We start from the raw sequence: 25785 nt of genomic DNA on the forward strand, positions 1-25785 counted from the left end.
AAAATCACTGAAATTCAACCGAAATTTCTCTGAAATTTTCTGAAATTTTGTCGAAAATGAATTTTTCAACTAAAAATCGCTGAAATTAAACTGAAATTTTGTTGGAAAATGTTCCAAAACGTGGAATAATTTCAGCAACATTTTCCGCCAGGATAAGTTTAAAAAAATTTTTTTGCTAACGTGATAACGATCACGTGATACTTTCGTATTTCATTATCGAACGTCAAGACCCTTTAACACAAATTCGTGATTGTCATAAAAATAACACCGATTATCGACAAATTAAAAATAATCTTATCAGCTCTACGAATCTAACGATTATTTTACTTTTAAAAAATTCCGAGCAACGATCGCATACTATCTCATGCATACACGCGCGCGCGCGCGCGCGCTTGCCTTAAGATGGCGGCGCGATCGCCGAGAGGAAGACGATCGAGTGAATCGAGTCGAGCCGAGGCGCGCCGAGCCGGATTGTCGGAGCGGAGCGGAGAGGAGAGTGTCACATTCGCGTTCGAATGCGTGCGAGACGGTGGAACAATGGTCGCGCGCCGGGGTGATTTACCGTTTCTTGCTACCGTTACCGTCGTCGCCACCGCCGTCGTCGCCGAGGGTGGCTGTGCTCTGTAAGGACTAGTGGCGTTGCGCGCAAGAACGCGGGGAAGAAGGGTTGCTTTCTCGGTGCGTGAAACGTAACAGAATGCTTGTTGCTTTTGCGGACGTACGTGCGCGGCACCGGGACTGGATATAATTCCAAGAGCTACGCCACGCGCCGCGCGTTCTCCGCTTCTTGTGGTACACGCCTCCTCCTTGGGCATGCCAGCGCGTTGAGCCAAAATGGCAGCCACGTTAACCGCCGAGCAGGAGCAAGTGAGTAATATCCTGAACCTTGCATGTTTTCTCTCTTTCTCTCCGCAGATGCGTTTTCCGCGATCGAACGTGATTAGATACGTCGAGACCGCCACCATCATCACCGTCATTATCATCATCATCATCATCGTCGTCATCGCCATCGCCACTGTCATCGTCGTCGTCGTTGCCGGGCCTTGCCTCGAGTGACTCGAGTCTCAGAAGATCGAGAGCATCGCCGGATAAACGATCGTGAATTGCGAACAGCCTCCACTTCATGTTCAAGGACTCGGAGTCTCATCGGAGATCTCATGGCCCTTTGTTGGCGCGAAAATAAATCTTACGTCTCTTTGTGATCGTGGAGACTCTACTCTTTAAATTCTTTGGAGTGGAATCTCATTTAAAGATTGAAATTTTACTCTAAGGTCCACTTTTTCTTTTTCTCGTTAACTTTTGGTTAGGCTAATCTGATGATAATGTAAAAATTGTATTTTTCTAGCTATGATTATATAGCTATAATCACTGAATTGGTTTTGTAGTCACTTTTAAATCCGATTTTCCATTATCTGGATATTAATTTGTGGAGCTTAACCTGATGCTTCATTCAATAGGTTTCATCCATGACATCATCATAGATGAAGCCTATTGAATAAAATATCACGTTAAGCCTAACCACAAGTTAACCAGAGAATAAAAAAACTGAGCTTCAAAGTTACTACTACTATTAGTTTAATGATCAATAGCTGGAAAAACAATTTTTATATACATTATCAAGTTAAGTGAGGTTAAGTTCAAACCACAAGTTAACCAAATAATGAAAAACCGGGCCTAAAAATTTTAAAGAGTACGACTCGAGGAGGTCGAATGATCGTCGATCCTCCCCTAAGGTGAAAGAGGAATTTGTTGCCATCGGATTCCAATAGGCGCGTCCGCGTAAATATAAACATCATTTGCGTCCGTTCGGTCGTCGTTATCTCTCTTGGAACGTCAGGAACGTGCGATAGCGATCGTAAACATACCACGGAAATCGTCGTCTCTTTCGACGTTGACACGGCGCGAAGCTACTTCCTTCCTTATTGTTTCTATAACGAGGAGAGTCGTGCGGTTGCACGGACGCTCGTGCGAGGCCGGAAATTCAAACGTTTTGAACGTGTCAGGACGTTAATAATGGGCCGCGTTTCCGGCGGTTGATTCCTTAAGTACGCCCACGCGGGCTCACGTTGGGAAATTTCGACTATTTTGAAACTATGAACACACTATCGAACGCGTGCCCCGGCCACAAGTCGATACCCGTACTGTACTCCATTCGCGCGCGTCCCAGCCTTCGCCACTTAAAATTTTACACCGGTATAATGTACATTGTACATTAAGATGACTAACTTCTTAAGAAGAGAAAGAGGGACGTTAAAAAAAAATTCAGTATCAATTGTCGCAATTAAATTTTAATAAACGTATTTTACTCCCTAAATTTTTTAGAGTAAGCTTTCACTCTTTTGAAGTGAGATTCGCTCAAAAAAATTTAGAGAGTATAATTGTTAATGAAAATAAACAATATTATATTTATAAATAATTAATAATACTTAATGTATGACGTCACATGAGATCGCAATAAAAATTATATCAAGTTACGAGATTATATTTTATTTTTTTTATATTGTATTTTTCTACTGAATGTATTTTATGAATAATATCTGGGATTTTAAATAAAAAATCATGTTACAGTTGAAAATTATATTTTACTCTTATTATTTTCACTTATTATTTCACAGTTATTATATTCACATTTAAAAGAGGGGCATTTAATAATTACATTTTTAATTTGGGACAAAATTTGGGACGCGTTTGTAAAATGGAACAGAGAGTTAAAATTTGGGACTGTCCCTTCTAATTTGGGACGGTTGGTCACCTTAATGTACATGGCGTGCGAGTCATTTGAATTCTACGTACAGGGCGCGGTCGAAATACGTGAGTGATGCTTAAATCACGCGGCGTAAAAAAAGGTTCCTCCAATTCCTGTTTGACGACACGTTTATGGTTTATAACAAACCTAATCATTGATTCTTCTTGGAACGCGATTAGGAACGTTTACATCGTTGATCGAAGTAAGCTGTTCACTTAATAAGATGTAAAGTTGTATATAATACTTAATTGAAGAAACGATAGCGTCTCGCACAAAGATATATTTTTTATGCAATACTTCCTTTCGTAGAAGAGACACTATACAGCCTTTATAGAGAAGGGTAAGGTTCTCTAAAAATAAACTATAAATTATCTTTTTAAATCAATAGCGTTGAATAATGATGATGTTAAACAAGAGGCCTGTTTTTTATCTGATCTTGGTTTATTTTTGGTCTTTTTCTTTCCTCATTGATGGGAAAAAAAAGGTAAGATGAACGGTGCAAGAAGTTTAGCTAAAAAGAAAAGAACCATAGGATTGCCACAAAACTAGAAATCAGGAAAATGTCAGGAAAGTAGAAAATAGTATCAGGAAAATCAGGGAGAATTGGAATTCTGCAAAATTTTGTGGAAAATAAAAAATCTTAACTTCAAAGAGGTATAATATGCGTAAATCGCACTACGCAGTTTTAGAATACTATCAACTTACAATTAAATGCAAATAGTGTCATCAACATTAATAGTAATTTACATTGTTATGTTAAATTGCTCCCTCAACAAAATATTTGATGATTTCCAAATCAGGACAAAAATATTATTAAAAGCATCAAGGAAAATTATAAAACTTTGAAAATCAGAGAAAAGATACAGAATTTTTAGATGAGAAATTTGTAACAATCTGGGTTAATATAGATTTTTCCTATTTAGAGTGATATATATAGTGATATGCATAATAAATTTATTTAATACATAGATATTATGCATGCATTGTATTAACGTTATACATATACAGACGTGTTATTACGATCATAGTGTCGTTCTAGTTCCGAACAGGGAATTTCAATTAAAGACTCTCTGTATTATTCATTGATTTCAAGAATGCATTAAATTTATCGAATTGGTAAATTTAGAAGTTTTGTTACAAAAACAAGTGCTTCAAGCTCCACAATTGTTTGAGTCTATTTAACCGGTGACATCAATACGACGATAATTTTACGTTACTAATTTTCGACGCGAGCAAATTCGATTTGAAGCTTCAACGGAATTTCTTGGTAATGAGATTTTCCCGCGTATCGATTTGCGGTGTTCAATTTCCGTCTGGCGCGTACATATTTTTAGCGAACACGAGCCCTCGTTGCATAGAAACAGAGGGAAGTAATAAATCCGTCTTGACAAAAGCAATCACCTCCGTTTAAAGAGATTAAGGGTTAATCAAAAGATTTCGATTAATTGATCATCGACCCTTCATTGTTATAATTACATCGCATTAAAAAATCATAATCGCAATTAATGTTAATCTTTGTAAACACCGAAAAAATGTACTAAATCTTAGTAAATACTTATTTGAATAGTACTAAGTATTTACTAAATATAAGGATATATATTTATTTGATACAAGAATCATTAATTTGATTTATGTAATTATCATTTTTTATTAAATAAATATTTACTGTAAGCAAATGTTTAGTTGGTACTATTGAAAAGAACATGTACTAAGATTTGGTAATTTTTTTCTCAGTGTACTCAATCAGTAAACTTAACTCTCCGTTTTCAATCTTTTTGGGCACGAGCAAAATTTTACTCAAATTTCTCCGAAATAAAGAAGAGTAGAATAGATAAAGGTTTTAACATTTGAATTAAAAAATATTTAAATGTTTTTCCACATTTTTTGAAAGCCTAGAACGGTAAGAAGCTTAAGATGGATAAAAAAATCCAAACTTCAAATGGAGGATAGAGATTAATGAGTCTCAACATGAATAATTCTAAAAATATATTAGTTCTTTTATTCTCTCTCTCTCTTTTATAATAAAATATTTTCAACACACATATGTAATCAATTTTATAACAGTAATATTTGCTGTTTGCTACATATCGTTCTTCAGGCACGCGTTTTAAGCCCTTGTATTTTCGCGTTGTAATTCCAAGTTTGCTCGTTCAGCTCTGCCATACGATTAATTCTGTCGTCAAACTTTTCCCCGTTTAGCACGCCGGTATTCGTCACGCGCGGCGGAAAGAAATAATGTCGCGATGAGGTCGACGCCGCGCATCGTTCGTCTCGCGTTTACGCGATTCGCGCTTTTACGAATTCGCAAGCTGCGGAGATGTCCTATCGGGAAGGGCTCGCGGTATTAAATTCCTCGGCTCCTCTCGCCGTTAATACACGCGCCCGGTGCGGCACAGCGGCTCGGTACCGCGGGTACCACCATGCCGATCCCCGCCGGCTGGCACATAACGGAAATGACCGGTGGGGAGGTGGCCGGACACCGGAAGTTGTATCGGTAGTATACCCGACGCGTGTACGTACGTGCACGCTCACGCGTCGGCCGTCCACGGTCATTGCTCGTTTTAATAGCGTAAAAACGATACGTCGTTGTGCCGTTTATGCGCCGGCATATCGGCAATCGACGTCGTCGTCCTGTCGATCCTCGTCGTCTTGTAATCTCGTGATCTCGAATACGAATGACGGGACGCCCGCACCGCTCGACAATGCTCGATCGAGAACTCCACTCATGTCGGGGAATAAAAGCGCTCTCATAATTTTCGATTCGGGTCAAATATTCTTTCTAACGAGCTCCAATTCTCTATCCAATCGAATTCTTTTTTTTTTTTATCGATACTGGCAGTTATGCGCAAATGAATAGAACGCTAGAAAAAGTTTGAAAAAAGTCTTGCATTAATTCGAATTCTGGTTAAAAATGGACAAATAAAAATTTTCTGATTGAATTATAATACTCTAAAAGTCTTAGAGTATTATAATACTCTATATATTCCACTCTGAAAAGTGAAATCTCGTTTTTAAAGATTGAAAATTGTGACACTTACAGACTGGGTGAGATTCCACTCCAAAGATTTTAGAGAGTATGTAATTCATTTTCAACCAGAATTCCAATTAATGCAACCAGACTCTTTTCAAGATAGATATTGTGCATTATTATTATGTATATAATAATTATTAATTATGTACCTATAATAATTATAATTCTAATAATTCTAATATAATCTAGTCGAGAGAGAGAGATAATCAAAATTTTAATTGATATGATTAGAATCTTCTGGTTCTTCCGTTTTCACAGAATGTTCACAGAAATGTTTCAGTGAACGCACAACGCTTACGTTTCCATTCATAAAAAAATGATGACGAAGATACCGCTTTCACGCGCCTACGTTGTCGAAATTCGACATCGGTGGGATTATATTTCAACATTCCCGAGTCGATCTCCTCCTTTTTCTATTTTTTTTTTTTTTTTTATAACGAAATCACGTGCGTCGAACTGACGAGTCGACGAATACTCGAGATATGCACGTGTTGAGTTCGCGTCGATCGGGTCACGCTGATAAAGATTGCAATTCGCGATTTCCTGCCCGCCGCGCCGTGAAGCGCCATTTTCAAGGTTGACATTGTGCAACGGCGTATGCAAGATGCTGAGCGATTGCGACCGGAATTCTGTTGCCCAATGTATGTTTTGTTATCCAGCGCTGATTTCAGCAACGTGCGATAATGTATTTATAGAATAATTACACTCATTTGCTTTTGCCGCGAGCGGAGGATAAGAACAAAAAAAAGAAAATATGCCTTGTTAAGTTTTAAACGAGCATCGTTATGATATACTAATTGTTTTTTTTGTTACTCTATTATTAATATTTGTTTTTATTATTTATATGTATAAATATTTTTACATTTATGAAAGTTGTAATACATTATATAAAGTAAAAAAATTTTCGTATTATTATATCAGTAGCAAGCAACGACAAAATTATTAGTATTTCTAATATAGATATGCCAATGTGTATGTTTAATAACGCAGAAACAAATTTTGCAATTTATATAGAAAAATTCATTTTTATGTATATAAAAATTACAATGTATCTTTACATTAATTATGTAAGACTTTCCTTTTAAAATCGTGAATATACATATATATATATATATATATGATACTTTCTATTCCCACAGGCTACAAAGGAATTTATAGAAGCTGTGAATAGGTGTAGAGCTGGTAGACGAGCTGGTCCAGTATCCTGGAGCACGGCGGTCAAGTTTTTAGCAGCACGAAAGTTTGAGGTTCAACGAGCTTTAGCTTTGTACGAGCAGCACGAAGCCACTAGGAGAAGAGAGGGATTAGCAGTTCTGCATCCTACTCAGGAACCCCTACTCAGTGAACTATACACAGGAAAATTTACGGTCCTGGTAAGACGAGAAAATCAATTAACGTAGATGCGTTTTGTTTAATTGTTGCGACTTAAAACAAATAATGTATAAATTATTTCAGCCATCAAGAGACGCAACAGGTGCAGCGATAGCTATTTTCACAGCGCATTTGCATCTTCCACAGAATACTACACATCAAACAACTTTACAAGTAAGTTTTACAAAGTATATTTTCTTTGACTGAATTAAGAAAGAATTTTTATAGAGTCATAAATTCTTATTTTTATAATCGCAAACATCTATAATTTCCTAGAAAAGTTTCTATAAAAAGTAAGCCTTTAAAATTCATAATTATTAAAGTAACCAACTTTCTTATCTTTTGCAGGGTGTTGTATATCAACTAGATGCTGCCCTTGAAAGTGCAGAAACGCAGAAGCATGGACTAGTTTTTATTTATGACATGTCTGATAGCAAGTATCAGAATTTTGATTATGACCTGTCTCAGAAAATTCTGACACTTTTGAAGGTAAGTCGATGAATATATTTCAGACACAGTAGAAATTTATTGTAGGACAATGCACGCGTGATCTGTCTGAAACAGACCATAAAATTTAGTAATTTAACTTCAGCACTCATTAAAAATAATAAGAATTATGATAGAGATACATGTACACGAGCATTAAGAAATATGAGCATAGAGAAGATAATTTTATCATGAAAGCAATCTATGACAAATTGTTTGAGAAACTTGAAAAGACGCGAACAAAACAAGAATGAACAGTCAACTACGCGTGACTTACCTAAATAATCAGGAAGCGCGAAGTTTGTTTCCTCCTGTTCTCATCAAGGACATATAATATACATCAACATTTTCTCGACTTCCTATTGCAAAATTGACGCGCGGGAACATCGTGTAGAATCGTGTTTCTTTTTTTCTTTTCTCCGTTTTAGACACGCCGAATTAAATTAGATGATGAAATAGCAATGTCATAGATATTTTCTCCGTACATTACGCATCGATTTACACACCGTTTTCTCTCGAAATATGCGTAATACTTTTCGGTACGATGCGATTAAGCGGCTTAACGACTAGTGTTCGTCCAAGCGAAGCAGAGCACCACTGCCGCCCGGAGTTAGAAAGCGAGAAAAGAGCGTGATCGAGAGTGAGAGGAGAGTGAGTCTTGCGGCGAGTGTTCATTATGTATAACGATACACGGTCTCATTTCTCTATTCCCGCCGACGTGACAGAGGTGCTCTGTCACGCATATCTGTCGAATGCATGAAAGAAAGCCGTTGCGCTGTTCGTTCTAGCCTGAACAGCAACGTGTAAAGGCCGGCTGAAATAATGCTATTTTGCAAATTTTTATGCGAATATCTTTGAATAATTACATCCTACGTATTTTTATATTACGTAAATCTCAAAATACTATAGGTAGTAAGCTTTAAACGTAAGAAATCAATCAATTATAGTCAGTTATTTTCCTCACATTCGACTATGATTGACCAATACCTTACAGCTTAAAGCTTGTTATACTTATTGTGTTTCAGAAATAAACCGTGAACATTATAATACAGCTTGTATATAAAAGATTACTCAAAAATATTTTCTCACAGATATACATATGAGAAAGAGGACAAGACCTAATTACGAAGAAATACATTATCATATTTATATAAATATATAAATATTGTATTATTAGTCACTAAAAACTTCACAGAATATCATCTTTCTTTTCAATGATAATTATCAATTTGCAAAGTGGCACAGCGTTATACCCGCGATCTGAATCTCTTAGAGACAGATATCTCATTCTGGCATAATGAATAAGAACAGCGGTAAATTTCCGCGCTCCCAGAAAAAAAAATTTCTCCAAGAAGAAGCGTAATAATTATGCGAATTACATGAGCACGAAGTGCCATTTAGCGACGTCTAAGTGCGTGGCCCGATTAACATTCACGTTGCGTGCAATTTCGTCCGGCGTAGTGCGGCATTATAGTTATTATCGCCGCTGAAGTTAACCCAATTAGTCATCGCCGGTCGGTCGAAATAGTCTCGTGCGTTAACGCTTTGATGCGGCCAGCCCACTTACGTAAAAAAAAAAATGGTGTCATAGACGACGTAACTGATTCATATGAGCTCCTCCGTGCAAGCGTCACTTTCGTGCCGTCATCATATGGATATGCACGTGACGTCTTTTCACCCTGACTTTCACACGTCATCGGTCATTCTTGCATAATTTAATAACGCCTCGTCGTTCTCAAGGGATGAAAATATTCCCAATCTTCTTAGCGTGTATGAAACTAAGCTCGTTTGTAAAAATATTCTTTTCCCCAACGTACGTCATACCTCGTTGACATGCTGATTATGTCGCTTCAATTGATAATACGTCATAGTTTCATTCTTCTTTTTTTTAGACTCCTATACTTCTTGGCGGGCTACAAAATCCACATTTAGCTGTCACGCGCGTGAGGATGTACGGCTCATACGCTTCGCGAAAGGATTACGCGATTACGCGACGAAGCGCGTCGAAGTAGTGCGTAGGGTGCGACTTTCAAAGGTTTCCCATAGGAGAGACTTCCTCTCCTAACAACGTAACGTCACGTATCGTCGACGTAACCATGAAAAAAAAAAAATATTGGATAATCTGAGAAGGTGGTTACAGACGAGGCACATCTTTTTTTTGCTCTCTTCCCTCCGAGATGATATTATCGTCGCTCGTTATCGAGAGAGCGTGAAGGTGGGAAGGACTTTCACGCGCCACGCAGTTTAATCGGATTCTAATCACGCGGTGAACCGTACTTCCAAGGTGTCTCCCTTGATAATGGCCTTTACAAAGGTTTAGCGCGCGGTGACATTTGCATCTCAGTAAGCCGCGTAATTAATAGTCGAATTCGGTAGGCGTAGAGTGCATTTTTGCGCGCTCTGACGATCAAACGGATGTCCGCGGTCACTATTCAAAGATAATCCTCCGTCGGATAAAAATCACAATCGTGGAAAGCACGTCGAGCGTTGAAAAAAAGCGAAAAAAAAAAGCGATATCGCGCTACGATGATGCGAAACGAAGCGTTGACTGATAAGAAAGATAAGAACGATAACAGAGTCGAGATAAAAGAAATTGTGACTTGTCTTCGTCATTTATAAATCGGTTGATCATATCAAGAATTGAGAACATGAACTCTCTTCTCAACGACATGTTTTTTTCTAGCTGCAAACGTAATATCGATCACTGAACAATTGCACGAAATTCAAAGGCTGATGGCAGAAGATGATACGTAATTGTCATAGTGGGCGTAAGTTAAGACAAAGAAATATGTATACATAAATCGCGAAAGGCTATTGTATGGATGCGTATACGTTTTTCTCTGCCTTACCTTACATCCATGACTGCGATAGTTAGATCTCATTCTCAGCTTAATATCCGTTTCTACCAATGATACGTATACTTTAATCTCGGTTCAACTAATTCTCTATTTTTTCTAGTTCTAAGAATTAAAAAAAGATGAAATGTAAATTGAATTAAATTTAATCTACTGATGTCTATTTCTACTAATATGAATTAACTTTAATCCCAGTTTAATTTACTCTTCCTTTTCTCTAATTTTTAATATTGGAAAAAGATGAAAAGTAAATTAAACCGAGATTAAAATTAAATTATATTGATATAAACGGGCATAAGTAAGAGAAGTGCCGATTACAGTTACAATTAGATGTTGGAATAATACATCTATATATATATATTTTTTTTAAAAATAAATTTATCTTAGAAATATGACAGAACATAAATTTTAGAAATATAAATCTACATGGATGGAAACGAGCATAACAATGATATTTATAATTCAATCTTGTGTGTGCAAAATCATTTTAAATCAGACGTTAATTAATTTTGAGATTATACATCCAGCTAACGAAACGAACGTAAACATTTCAAAATATTTAAAATGATTTTAACATAACTGTTCTGATGATTATTGATATCATTATAGTGATCGCTATCAAAATATTTTAAAACTTGCAAAAAAAGTAAACGTTGTCTAATAAAAAATTTTGAACAACATAAATAACAAACGTAAAATGAAAAAATGTATTCAACACATTCATGAATGTATAGATATATATAGTCTTAATCGCATTTTGTTTTGATCATATTATACGATATCTTAGCTGATATGCTCACGATAATAAAAATTCTATTCATGATGCATTTACAGTTAAACATCGCTCTCTTATCTCAAAAGTGACACACAACTTTAAAACTGTATCAATTAAGAGAAATAATCTTATTTTCAGAAAGCGGATCTTAGTGCTTAAATATTTCAATGTGAATTTTTATACATATCCAATTCTACAAACATGCATCGTAATCTTTTTCAGTCTTGAAACGCAATCATGAACCGAATTAGAGTAGTAATATCACATATTAAATTGACAAGCAATTTAATAATATTATAATGTTAATAATTCTTTTTTTTTTTTTAATTTAGTTTATTGCAAAGCTCTAAAAAGACTACTCGTTGAGTAATAGACGTAAACATAAAGTATGATACAGTAGACTATAGTGGTAACTTGCAAATGGTTAGGCGTTCAGCAAGACTGCTGTTACAAAACCTACCAGCAACAAAACCAGTACTAAGATAACGATGCAGTAATGTGAAATTTCCATAATTGTTGATTAACGCGAACGTTAATTGCAATAAGTATTATAGAAGGATATTAATATGTGATATTACTATTCTAATTCTATTAAAGTACTAAGGTCGAAAATAGAATTATTTCTCTTAATTGATTTATTCTCGTCCGTTTAATTTCGAATTATAATTGTTTAGAAAACGTGATTTTCAAGTTATTATTATGAATGAGTTGTGAACATTACTCTAATAATCATCGAAAGTGAACTAATTTAACGTCATAAAAAAATCATCAAAACGTTACAACTCAAAAAAAGTGGTTTAAAAAAATTGTTAACTTAAAAGGGATGAAACGAAAATGATATTTAATCGTGTATTTTCTTTTATTATTTGATTAGTCAAATAATAATTTACTTGATTAGTCAAACAATAATTAACTCTTTTAAGTTGAAAACTATTTCTTCTCCTTTTCCGGGAAATTTAATTTTTCGAGCTGTGTCACGTTTGAAGTAAGAGAGCGATATATAAAACTCGCTGGGCAGAAAACGTGTGTTAAAAATAAAAGCTCAAACTACGAATAGCACGCTTAGATCTCCGGTCTCTGCGGACAATTCTGCAATTAACGTTCGCGTTAATCAACAATTACGCATGGAAATTTCACGCAGTTTCACCCAAGCTGTGAATTTCCCGAGGCGTCGGGATATTCCGACGATCGACCGGAAGTCACGCGAATGAGAGGCACTGGCGGGCAATACGTCACCGCGTATACACGGTTGCTGCACCTCTGCTGCCGGTGGTAATGATAGAGAAAGAGAGAGAGAGGGCGGGAGGGAGAGGGAGAGAAAAAAAGAAAGAAATTCTCGCGTAAGGGATGTCGGTGGTGAAAAGAAGGGATTGCGTGTGGGGTGAGAGCGAGCGACGGCGCGGCGCATGCGTTCCCGCGGCGCTCCGGATAACCATCGCCGACGACGCCGACGGTCAGTAATCGTCGTGACCCCCTTGCGGCCACCACGTCGCATTCGGATACGGACGACCCGATTCTTCTCCCCTCCTGCCGTCTGTTCCCTCCCCCGTTCGTTCGATCGCGTCCTTGTTCGCGTGCGAGGCCAGCCAGTGCTTTATCCACGGCGACGTCGCTCCGTTCACCTCGGTGACGGCAACGACAAGGACAACTAGGACAACGGTCCTTGAGCCCGTCGCTGTCAGCAGTGCGGTTCTCCCGCGCCGGTGTTATACTAATCTCGCGCTATCGATTAATCCGACCGAGTGCCGGCAGTGATTTCAACTAACTGGAACCTCTTTCGCCCAAAAGATATCGACAAATTCGACGACAACGAAGGCGGATCGTCGATCACGACCCCGTTGGCCCTGCGGTTGATATGCCCGCGACTCCAGCCGCGTCATCCGATGGCGGCTGCCTCCGCTATTCCTCACGGTAAATTTCGACTGTCAGCCGAGATCGATCGACCGACCGTCTGTCCGACTGACGAGCGACAGCCAATTTGTATCCGCGACTCTTGGCGCAATTCGACGAAACGACGACGCGAATGGCAACGGAGCGCGGGCGGAATAATAAGCGCGCGACTCCGCGGCTAATTCGAGACGCCCGTGTTCCGCGCGCTTACCTCGCTCCTAAAATTGTAACGCCAATCCTCGCGGAACTGACGCCGACTTCTTCCCGGAACACGGAATCGCGTCAGTGCGCCCCGTCCTCGTTACACGCTTCGTACCTCGATGACGTTTGTTGTATACGTAGCGGCTGTTACGTGCCACTGACGGCGGTGGTAGTTTCGTGGTAGTGGTGGTCCTGCTGGTAGTGGTAGTGCTGCTGCTGACGTCGTTGGCGTTACGGTACTTCCGCCCTCCGGTCCGTACCCCGAGGGTTAAGTTATTCGGCTTCCTGCATTTTATGCACGTTACGAAATACCTAGGAAACTCGCTCGCTTCGGTAACTCGTTGATTAAAAAATCACGACCGGAAAGATGTTATATTTCTCTTTTTTTTTTCTTCGTCAGGTACTCTCCGATTCTCCGATAATCTGATTAAAGGGTCGCGTTTCTTTCGCACGTAAATCGTTTCGCGTCGCGTACGTGCTCTATAGCTGGCAACTGATTCGCCAATGTGCAATATATGACCTGTTCTATTATTGCAATGTCTTTGAAAGGTCGTAGCGAAACCGTGCTTTTAGAAATTATTCACGCGGAATCGCGGATTCGTGCGCGATACTATCTGTCAGTATTTTTGCTGTTATTAAAAATTTGGAGAGACTCTAATAAATAAAGATTTCGTACCCAAATTAAATAATGACAAATTTATGAATTGAATCGATAATTAAATTGAAAATTATTTAGATGTTTAATTAATAGTAATAATATTTGAACATTTCTTTAAGATTATAAATTAACAATTATCACGATTATAATAAAATAATGTCCACTTATATAAATATTATAAAATAAAAATGGTATTGTAATATGAAATTTCTTATATACAAATAATGTATTATTATGTATTATTAACTTTAATTTTTAAATCTACTATGACTGGAATAGGTTATTAATGAAATCTTTATCGAAATATTTTTTCTAATTTCTAATAATGAAAAACATCAATAAGTCATGTTTTGTTTATGCATCAATTTTTCAGGGTGGCTATCCGGCAAAATTAAAAAAGGTCTTGATAGTGACGGCGCCGTTGTGGTTCAAAGCGCCTTTCAAAATCCTTCGATTATTCGTTCGTGAAAAACTGAGGGACCGAGTATTCACAGTATCCATCCCTCAGCTGACGTTGCATATCCCACGAGAATCATTACCACATCGTTTAGGCGGCACGTTGGAGGTACAGCATGAAGCATGGCTACTACATTGTCTTAAATCCATGACGAACCGAAGCGGGGGTGAACTGTGTGAGGTCAGTATCTAACGCGACTTTAAATTCGCCATACATATATTTTTTTGTCTTATAACTCGCGAATGTTCAAAAGATTAAAAAAATAAAGATTCTAGAATTTTTAAATCGCAAAACATTTTATTTGGGTTTATTGTCGTAGAAGTAAAATATTTTATTTGGATTACAATTATCAGAAAGATACAATTTTATTATTATGGAATGTTAGAATGATTTTATTATTATCGATATTTCTAGCAATTTTAATCTCATATGTGTATGTGATGATTTCAGGTCACCCCAAGAGTAGGTACACCTGTGTCGCCCACGGCGAACGATAATACGGTTCATCAAAATCCTAATGGAACTACAACGCACAGTAATTCGACTAGTCCTATAATTGATAAGAACAAACAAGTGAAAAATGGTGTGTCGAATATCAGCGACATCGAAATCACCACTGCAAATGCTGATGCTTGGATGGGAACCGATGAGGCACCTTCCCCTGTTCAGCCTCCGTCTTCAGCTAGTTCTGGTTTTAGTGACGACGACAGTCTTCATGGGGATCCTGGACTTCAGGCTGTTACCATGGAGCAATTTATAGCGGATATTCATTCGCGAGGACGTGCTGGTCTCATAGCGGAATACGTGGAAATTAGACAGAGACCGCCTGATGGTTCATTTAATAATGCAAAGTGCGTAACAGAAATGTTTTGCGTTTGTATAATACCCATTAATCCCATTCAAGTTAATTAATATATGTCGTGTCGTTCATTCCAGGTTAAGGTCTAATCAATCAAAGAATCGCTACACCGATGTGCTTTGTTATGACCACAGCAGAGTCTGCCTTTCACAAATAGACGGAGATGCGACGTCTGATTACATAAATGCGAATTTCGTCGACGGTTATAAGCAGAAGAACGCGTTTATCAGTACTCAGGGTCCTCTTCCGAAAACTTGCGGTGATTTCTGGAGGATGGTTTGGGAACAGCAGACGTTAGTCGTTGTCATGACTACAAGGTAAATTGCTTTACTCGTACTCTCTTGGTAAACTTTACTACATCTTGCATAATGCATGATCTAAGGTTTTACCAATATCATATTTCATGTTAGAAACTTTACACGTAACTTTATGGTTTCACGTGAATGTATCGTTCTTGTTTCAGAGTAGTGGAAAGAGGGCGTACAAAGTGTGCACAGTATTGGGGTCCGGAACCAGGTGATGAAGTACAAGCGGGTGGCTTCACCGTAACCACCCTTGAAGTCGATACAAATCCAGATTACACAATATCCATGCTTCTTCTTACAAACAATAAGGTATATATTTTGGACGATGTTTCTTTTCTCTCGGTTATTACAAATGTCACTATTTTTTCATGTTCTTTCATTTTATTTCAGACTGATGAAACGAGGGAAGTTTGCCATATGTTGTACACAGTGTGGCCAGATTACGGTGTTCCTCAGTCGGCTAAAGCTTTATTACAATTCTTGTCCTTAGTCAGGCAACAGCAGAGCAAATTACTCGCTAGCAGAGGAGACACATGGGCCGGACATCCTCGAGGACCACCTATAGTCGTACATTGCAGCGCTGGCATCGGAAGAACAGGTAAATAGACATTTCTTGCAACCAGAATTGTGATCTAGTAACTGATACTGTTCTTTTCCGAGACATAAAAATTTAGACATGAGGTATGCATTAAGTTGGCGCATATTTCCAGGTACATTTTGCACTTTGGATATTTGCATATCGCGACTAGAGGACACTGGAACCGTAGACATACGAGGAACTGTCGAGAAGATTAGAGCACAGAGGGCCTACAGTATTCAAATGCCGGATCAGTACGTCTTTTGCCATCGTGCTTTGGCAGAATATGCGCTTTCCAAAGGGATGCTCAGTGCACAGCATCTCTCCATGTTACCTCCACCGATCGAAGAGGATTCTGATTAAGAGAGTAATAAGTTCTGCTATCATATACCGGATTGATGTTCTTCCCTAGTATGCGTGTGTATGTATATATAAATATGTATACCTACATATACATATACACACATACACACGCTATCCTTAAAATAGCCTATTTCTACCTTAAACGACTGAAAGTTATTTTTTGCTATTGTATCCATCGGTGTAACGATTGAACTTCTCGCTATTACGTTAGTCTTAAATTTCCTATGAAGCGGATTGGTCTTTTTTCAATACCAAATAAACGAACGGGAAATGTTTCATATTCCTGTTCTTTATGCTCTGGTAAATTTTATGTAAAGGTGCATCAAAAGGCACTGATCAAAGATAGATATTTTACTAGTATAAGAATCTGGCACAAACATTGATGGATCCTATTCGACTCTCTCAAACTTAAATTAGGACTCGAATTCTTTAAGATTTAAGGCTTAAAGTTAAGCTATTACGAAACGAGATTTAATTTCTAAATATTTTAATTTATTATATTTTTTAATATATCCCAATTAATAAATTATAATTTCCTATTTTTTTCTGCAAATATGGAAATGTACGTATGAGAAATTAAACGATTTGAGAGAGTTGAATTATCGATCTAGCTAAAAGAGAAAGAATCGATATATATACATATATATATAAAACTTTTAAAATATATGAAAAATATAAATGTGATTATATACATTATATAAAGTTCACAAATTAATACGAATGTGGTTTAACAGTGGCCATGATATAGCCACAATTAATTAAGATTTGAAATTAGAAGTATCATATAATATATGATAAAATGGCTTCTGCCTTATGAAAATATAGATTATTCTAGAAAATAACCTACATATTGATAGATGTTTTTGGGTAACCAAAGATTATCTGCTGCACAAATTTAGAAAACCGAAATTTTTTAATGTACGTAAAATTTGGTTATATATACAATCGCGCGGGGGAAAAATTCCGTTTTACAGGGATTAATAATCAGGGATCATATTGTAGATTAAATAATTTCCGACGCGACTAAAAATGACGAAGCCTAACGAGTGTAAAAGGCGTTAAAAATTTAAGCCTTTACTTTAGTCGAGTAAAAACTTCGAGTTCATCTGATAGTATGATATATGTATGCATATACATATTTGTCTTTAAACATATATGTGTATGTATAGTTATACGTAAATATACATTTATACGCTTCATTATGAAAATCGTAACGATTGAAAATCGTACATACTTGCAAGCATCAAACGTTTAAAGACATTTTAAAATCTAGATATATATAAAAAAAGTCTTAACATTATGACTATGTAAATTTTACCTTCAACGGAGATACTACAATTGTAATAATTTTAAAAAGTACACAACTGAGACGGAATACGAAAAAAAAAACTTAAACTTGTTATATACATTCTAGATGATACGCGATTTAAATACAAATTGATTTTGTATGTAACTCTGTGAAATGATTATTCTTCAAATATATCTCATATTTCCAAGGTATTGCATATCTTTGGTTCTGTGAGACGTCTTGGTAATATGATCAAAAAGTGAAATACGCAGAAAGTTGAAATGCTATAATATTTTCAAAATCTCTTGATTTTCGATTATGATTATTATGAACATGATTATGAACGTGAAGTACGTACGTATAACCTTGAATATATGTTAAAAACGTTGTGTCCGATCTGTGTTAATCGTATCCAATAAGTACTCGAATCATTTATCCGTTGAATGTGTACAAGACCTCTGCAAGGAAACTGCGATATATGCGACAAAAGTCTTTTTGCACTGGTCGTTCGATGTTTGATGAATTACGAACTTTATCGTGGGCTATTATGATATTAGTATTGTAAAGCATTGTGATAGTCGGTAGAAGTCTCCGAAAATTTGTATCTCTATTCTTCCAAGTACTGCCATTGCCAACTATGCTAATTTCTATTTCTAATCACGCTGAGCTAAATTTTTCGCGGCATAATCACGGTACGGCCAGTCCGCTCCGTGTATATATACGTATATATATTTACTAACTGATTTGTAATAATTTATTAATATTGAGTTAGGACAAGATATATATAGTGACGTAAATTGATCAGAACGACGAACATGTGTAGGATGCAGAATCCCTTGATTGGGATTTTTCTGTTTTCACATGCAAGATATTCGGAAAAATTCGTTGTAGCGAAAAATGTTTGTGAGAAACCAATCGCGAGCGTTCGCATTACTTAGTTTTCCGTGAGGTCTTCTACTGTAGCCTTTCTTCGTAAGACGAATTTCCGAATATCTTGTGCGATTATAGTTTCACGCAGAGCGTTGTAAGATTTTATTTCGGCAGAACGATAACGAGAGAATTGTTGAAGATATCTTCGAATTTTATACGAAATCCATACGCGCTGCTGTACCGCGAGGAAGCTTAGTCACGTTTAAATAAGTTAACGATACTTGGACGTAATATTTATAAGTTCCTCCTACCCTTAGGTTACCTACAAAGGGCATATTATCGATATTGATTATCGTTTATTATGTTACTACGTTTACGTAATCTATTAATAATCAGCATTATCTTTTTTATATTTATCTTAACTATTTATTGTATCGATTGGTTTAAATTTCCATGTGATGTATATATACGCACATAATTATCATGTATTTCTCAATCTTCACTCTTAAGGATGTTCGATGGACATATATAGCACGTATTAATATTTATACTTTAAACAAACTGTATGTATACATAAAGTTGTGTTCATAACATTTTGTTTTTATTAAACAACACATTTTTAAAGTTTATTTACTTTATTTGTTATTATTTTTATTGTTATAAACTAAAATTTAAAAAATTATAACAAAAATCGAAATCGAAACCGTTTTTGTATAAGTATTTTAAACATTTAAAATAACTTATACAAAGTTTCATTGCGATTCATTGATTAGTTACAAAGATTTAGAATAAATAAGTATTTTCTTTATTTACTAGACTAATTTCTGCGTCGCAATATAACTTTACATAAATAATTTTTGAATACATAAAGTACTTATATTAAAAAATTGTGTGAGATTTCTGATTTATAATACATTTTCATACATTTCTATTAGAGCACAGATGTAAAAAATTCTACTTCTTATTTTGGAATACTTATGATCTAGATAGTAAATCGTTACTAAAAAAATGTGTTAGATTACTTTTCAATACGATTTAAAATAATCTAATTTTTTCATAATTTTTTTATTATTTTGAAATATCTATCAAACATCCTTAACATTTAGCATTCTTTTTTTTTCATCTATTTTTTGGGAAGGTTTCTTTTATACGAAGTGCGAGAAATAGAAATCTAATTTGGCTTTCGACCGTCTCGATCAAGTGTGAATGTACAGTGCGATTTTTATAGCTATTTTTGCGTGTGCCTCCCTCGCATCATAATATGTTAATGATGGCCGTCAGTGACGTCAGGACGAGTCAAAGTTTCTCATAACGGACTTATGAACGGAACGATTAATTAACGCGGAGTAAAGTAACTGTACTGTAATACGCGAACGCACTCGAGTGCGTGTGTTAACTTTGGAACTGAGGGTAGGTAGTTTAAAGTAATCGACTCAACAGTATTATACCTCATTAAATGTTCGCGATCCTTCTCTTCTCGCCAAATCGATTTTCTTTGCCGGCGTCGGACATTTGGGATTTATCGTCCATCTTTGAATATGTATACGAATAGATGATTCAAACGAGAACAAAGACGTAACTTAATAACTGATTATTGCGATAAAGTCTAGGTGAAAAAAATCCATCAAAGCGGGAAAAATAAAAAGATTTTATGCCAATATGTATGCAAATTATACAGTGGACTGTAACTCTCAAACTTCCGATATATTTCCATTCCTTCAACACGTTTTAAGTTGCGAACTTGTACCATTGTTGTTACGTCTTGCGATTCGTTTCGGTAATTTGCACCTGTAACGTACTCGCTATTTGTAGATCTTGAAGATTCGTCACCGATGTTACACGTCTCTATATCGAGGTATTGATAAAAAAAAGGTTGATATAATCACACACACAACACATCTAATTATTATTTAACGCGATAGATGCCCATTTTTATATTACAATTAAATGCGATATTAAAAAATCGAAGCGTAAAGCGAAAGAAGCTGCAATAGGAGAACCCAATGTTTTATGTGTATATCTGATGTATGCAACACGTGTCATAATAATTAAGATTCTCACGAGATGAAGAAAAAGATTGTTAAAATATTACGAAAATGGAGAAAGTAAAAGCAGCGAAGGAAAGAAAAAATTGTATATAGAAACAATATGACTTTAAATTACTATCTCGCACACATGATTGTATCTAATTAATAATTATTTAATATATTGCAAATATAAATGGTACAAATTCTGATGTTTTATTGCATTTTGAAATCATGTCAATTAAATAAGAATAATTAGTGTGTAAATATTTAATGTTTTCCATAGATTCGTATATCATGTATATTATTTTTTTTCGATAACATTTTTTTTAAAGCGAAATAACTTTAATAAAAACAATTATTGTTATATAATAAACTTAACGAAACTTGCAATTTCAAGCATGATATGCACGCGCATATCATGTATATTTATATATAATCCTAGTTTTAGAATCTAATTTTTAAAATCCAACTTTCTGAGTTTAATAACTTTAGAAATATAACTTCCACAAAGAGATAGAGAATGGACTGCGCGATTCGTGTGTCGGAAAATGGTAGATAAAAGTAAGAGGGAGGAACCGTGAAAGGCGGCCATCTCTATCTCTCCATTCATCGATGAAATGGGAGAGAGAATGAGAGGGAGATTGACCGTCTACCACGGTTTCTCTCTCTCATTATTGTCGAACACTTTTGAATACTCCTTAGATCGCGCAGTCCATTCTCTATGTCTTTGAACTCCCATAATTCACTGCGCAGCCACAGAGAAAAGTACTGCCACTATTACCAGTGTAGTGGAAGAAACATAGAAATCCACCATGCTGCCAGTGCTGAAAAAACTACAGTTCACGTAACGATAACTATAGATTTTTAATACTGGCAGTGTATATCGGAACACGGCCCTCTTTGTTTACAAAAAACTGTTAGCGCGAGAGATGTTGTGTGGTTGGTCCTTTATTACTCCTACGCGTTTAAGTTGTTCCGAAGATTAATCCTAACCTATTTTAACCTACGTACAAAATTGAAGCAAATTGAAATTAAACATGTCACATTGCGATACCGATAATAACAGTGTGCACAACATGTTGGACGAGATTATTGACCTGGAAAATTGTAGAAAATTAGTCAAATCGTACATCGATTTGGTGAGCAATCGTTAAAGTAATATCGCCCTGTCTGTCATCGTAGCCGTTAAAAGAAACTTGTATTTACTTTCAGCACTTATACAGTGCCGCCTTGTTTTGGGCTGACAAAGTAGTATCGCTGAGCAATGAGGACCCAAAAGATATATGCACTCTGGCGCAATGTATGTACCTTATGAAACAATATCATCGTGCTGCGCATCTTATAAAAAGATATGGATTACAGAAGGTAATTTTAATAACCATTGATTTTATCTCGATACAATTCGCACTCTATCTCGTTTTACAATACATTGATCATTGTATTTTATTATACATAATTTATTAAGTAATAATCCATTGATATACAGCGTGATGTAATGTGCCATTACTTAACTGTGAGGTGTCTGCTAGAAGCTAAGGAATATAATGATGCACTTCAAGTTATTAATGAATCCGAAATGTGCACAAACATAACGCAAGCAGGTATTACCTTTCCTGATCGTATGGACATTTTCCACGATGCTCCAAAAAATGTATGACTACTTTTTTTATACCTATACATATGTATGTGTTTGTATATAGATATATGTATGTATTAATATATATATATATTAATTTGTATTATGTCATTTTAATCACTATACAGCTATACTACTGCATTAGAATTTAAGATAACATATGAAAATATACAATCTTTTTACAGGTTCAGAGTTCAATATTATATGTAAAAGGAAGAGTATATGAAGCTATGGATAATAGAGCGGTTGCAACAGAGTGCTATAAGCAAGCCTTACAGTGCGATGTTTATTCATACGAAGCATTTGAAGCCTTGGTACAAAATCAGATGCTTTCAGCTTCTGAAGGTACATTAATTCTGTCAGATATAATTTACATTAGTTCCGTCTGATATAATTTTCTTATATAAATTGTATACGCTTGTATTGTTAACTTAGAGCGGGAACTATTGGAATCCTTACCATTTGCTGAACAATGTACGGAAGGCGAAGCAGAACTCTTACGATTGTTATATGATAGTAAACTAAAGAAATATCAAGATCCAAACAGAAAGCAGTCATCAAATAAATGTAATGTAATGGGCATTTGTCTCAATAATAGATTAGCGAATAATTTGGACATGGAAGTCGCAAAAGCTGAGAAATTATATTATAATTGTGACTATCATCAATGTTTCTCTCTTACGGAGAAGTAAGTAGCATGTCTATCAAGATATTATTCTCATATTCTATACAAATAACAAAATATAACGTGATATTTTTAATGCTCAGAATCTTAAAAAAAGATCCATACCACAATTCCTGTCTTCCAGTGCACATTGCCTGTTTAGTTGAACTTAAAAAAACTAATGGTAAGTTTACAATCTTGTTGCAATAAATAAATGATGCTAGAACTTGTTAACAGTGAAATTTTATTCCTTAGCTCTGTTTTATCTGGCGCATAGATTGGTTGATTTATACCCGGAAATGGCCTTAGCATGGTTTGCAGTTGGATGCTATTATTACACCATAGGTAAGTGATTATTATTTAGTAAATAATTCTTAAAAAAAAACAAGATTAGTAATAGAAATAGTAGAAAGACATTAAATTCACAGATTGTGAAGATTTTGTGATAGGTTTACAAATAAAAAAATGTGTTTGATATTACTCAATAGTATTTAATTTGCTATACTGCAGGCAAAAGTGACCAAGCAAGAAGATACTTGGCAAAGGCTACTGTCCTGGACAGATTGTTTGGTCCTGCTTGGTTGGCATACGGACATTCCTTCGCGGTTGAAAATGAACACGATCAAGCTATGGCTGCTTATTTTAAAGCGTCACAATTAATGAAAGGTTGTCACCTTCCACTTTTATATATCGGATTAGAATGCGGTCTGACGAATAATCTAAAACTGGCTGATAAGTTCTTTCAACAAGCTCAAGGAATAGCACCGAACGATCCATTTGTGATACACGAAATGGGTGTTATATGCTTTTATAATTTAGAGTAAGTATTATCTTGGTATTAAGTTTTCTTTTACATTTACTCACATTTGAAAAACAAAGAATTACAAATCTTCGCTCACTTAATTTACTAATAAATTATCACGAAAATTATTCTTGTTAAATACAGTTACAAAAATGCAGAACGATTATTTAAGGAAGCTATGAAAAGCATTCAAGGCGACCTAAGGAATGTGATTCTGCCTAGTAAGTGGGAAGCCCTATTGAATAATCTGGGTCACACTTGTAGAAAAATGAAAAAATATGATGAGGCACTAGAATATCATCAACAAGCTCTAGTCTTAGATCCTCTAAATCCCTCGACTTATTCATCGATTGGATTTATTCATGCGTTAATGGGTAATATTCAAGAGGCAGTGGATGCTTTCCACAGGGCGCTTGGTCTTAGAAGAGACGATACATTTACCGCAACCATGTTGGGTTACGTCATGCAACAGCTGATTGATGAGGCACCCCCATATCCTGGTACGTACACATTTGAATCGAAGTTACAAAAAGGATAATGTTAAAAGAGGGTTATAAAATAATATTAAAAACTATCAGTTGCATAACAAATTTGTTTTCAAATTTACATTGTTACATATCATTAGGAAAAATTGATTAATGCTTCTGAAAAAAAAACTGTCCGTTTTGCAATGATTTATTTAATTTTTATGCATTATCCTTCTAAATTTATACTTAAAATTATGGAATTTCTTTAATTTTTTAGATGCACCTACGGAGATACCGAAATATAAATCTGTAGAGAATGAAACCAGGTTGCCTGAGGATAGTGAAGTTAGACTGTCTGTGGAAAATCCTAGCAACGTGGGCAGCAGCTCGAGCAATCAAAATATCGATAAATTAAGAGTAAATCTATTCTCTGGGAGCTGGGGGGAGAATTCCGGCAAAGGGGAAGCCAGTACGCTGGAAGCCAGTAAGCTGACAGAGCAACAAACGCGAGATGTATTGGTAGTTAATTACTCGAACGGCGATAGTTCCGAAGTTGAAATGTTAGATTCCTCAACTGCACATATAGAATATAATTAAACAAAAATTTTTTTTATCGCGATAAAAGTAACAGTGATTTTCTCTTATTAAACAAAGTAATAACTTTATTTAAAAGGCTTCATTCAGCCTTAAAGAGATATTCAATGTAGTAAAATAATTGTAAATAGTATGTATATATCTTCTTTTCGATATATATTCTAATTTTGATATACTTTATAAAGTCTCAAGATGCTATCGTTGGTGTCTGTAACAAATTTATTGGCTTGAAAAATAAAGAATGTGTAAAGACGATTCTAATCACTTCAAGAATCAACTGTAATTTGTTTCTGGAAAAGGCGTTTTTCTTAAATACTTTATTTTATCTCAAATGGGCTTTAAGCTTTTGTTTTTGTTCTAAATTTCTCTTCTTGTTTTTTTTTTATAAAAGAGGTGACAAAAAAGTGGTCTCGAATGTGTGTGGCAAAGAAAAAGAAAGGACGCGAACGTGAAAGAAAGATAAAGCGTTTATTAACCCTTAGTATATACGATGATTTTAGTACACACGGTCCTTTACTACACACTATGGATCATTCTTATCTTTAAGGTTAATTTTCATCACTAACAAATATACAAAAATTATTAAGTAATTTTTATATACACTTTAACATCAGAAAGTATTTATAAGATTATATATTTTAAAAAATTGTACATAAACTGTATACAGACTGTTATAACTAATTATAACTTGATGCTCCTAGTTTTTCGAAGAAAAGAAATGAACAGGCGAATGAGCTTCAAAACTAGAGTCTCTCTCCTATGAAGTGTATTTATCGCGTATCGCGTAACCGTGTAACCAATCAGAAGCGATCCGCTGTTGTGGTTTCGCGTTTTACTGGTTACTGATTGGTTACGCGGCAAAT

The 25785-nt window shown here is 35.7% G+C and overlaps 2 protein-coding genes across 3 annotated transcripts; both read left to right on the top strand.

Moving 5' to 3' along the window:
- The first annotated feature begins 506 nt into the window (after window positions 1-506).
- On the top strand, window positions 507-17034 carry Ptpmeg2 (Protein tyrosine phosphatase Meg2). Its single transcript, XM_018453662.1, has 10 exons — window positions 507-867; window positions 6917-7150; window positions 7233-7322; window positions 7497-7637; window positions 14387-14650; window positions 14921-15321; window positions 15407-15646; window positions 15793-15943; window positions 16025-16232; window positions 16345-17034. The coding sequence occupies exons 1-10, from the start codon at window positions 835-837 to the stop codon at window positions 16572-16574; spliced, it is 1992 nt and encodes a 663-aa protein (XP_018309164.1). The 5' UTR covers window positions 507-834; the 3' UTR covers window positions 16575-17034.
- Window positions 17035-21580: 4546 nt separating this feature from the next.
- Window positions 21581-24951, top strand: Cdc16 (cell division cycle protein 16). Of its 2 annotated transcripts, none has more exons than XM_018453639.1 (10): window positions 21581-21898; window positions 21972-22124; window positions 22246-22410; window positions 22581-22740; window positions 22831-23083; window positions 23164-23243; window positions 23315-23404; window positions 23570-23879; window positions 24006-24361; window positions 24606-24951. In XM_018453639.1, the coding sequence occupies exons 1-10, from the start codon at window positions 21797-21799 to the stop codon at window positions 24923-24925; spliced, it is 1989 nt and encodes a 662-aa protein (XP_018309141.1). In that variant the 5' UTR covers window positions 21581-21796; the 3' UTR covers window positions 24926-24951. The 2 variants fall into 2 exon arrangements, with proteins under 2 accessions (XP_018309141.1, XP_018309142.1); XM_018453640.1 differs by having other exon boundaries at window positions 21824-21898; window positions 21972-22059.
- The last annotated feature ends 834 nt before the right edge of the window (window positions 24952-25785 follow it).

This window comes from Mycetomoellerius zeteki, unplaced genomic scaffold, assembly GCF_001594055.1.
Source record: "Mycetomoellerius zeteki isolate Tzet28-1 unplaced genomic scaffold, Tzet1.0 scaffold4, whole genome shotgun sequence".
Classification (NCBI taxonomy): Eukaryota; Metazoa; Arthropoda; class Insecta; order Hymenoptera; family Formicidae; genus Mycetomoellerius; species Mycetomoellerius zeteki.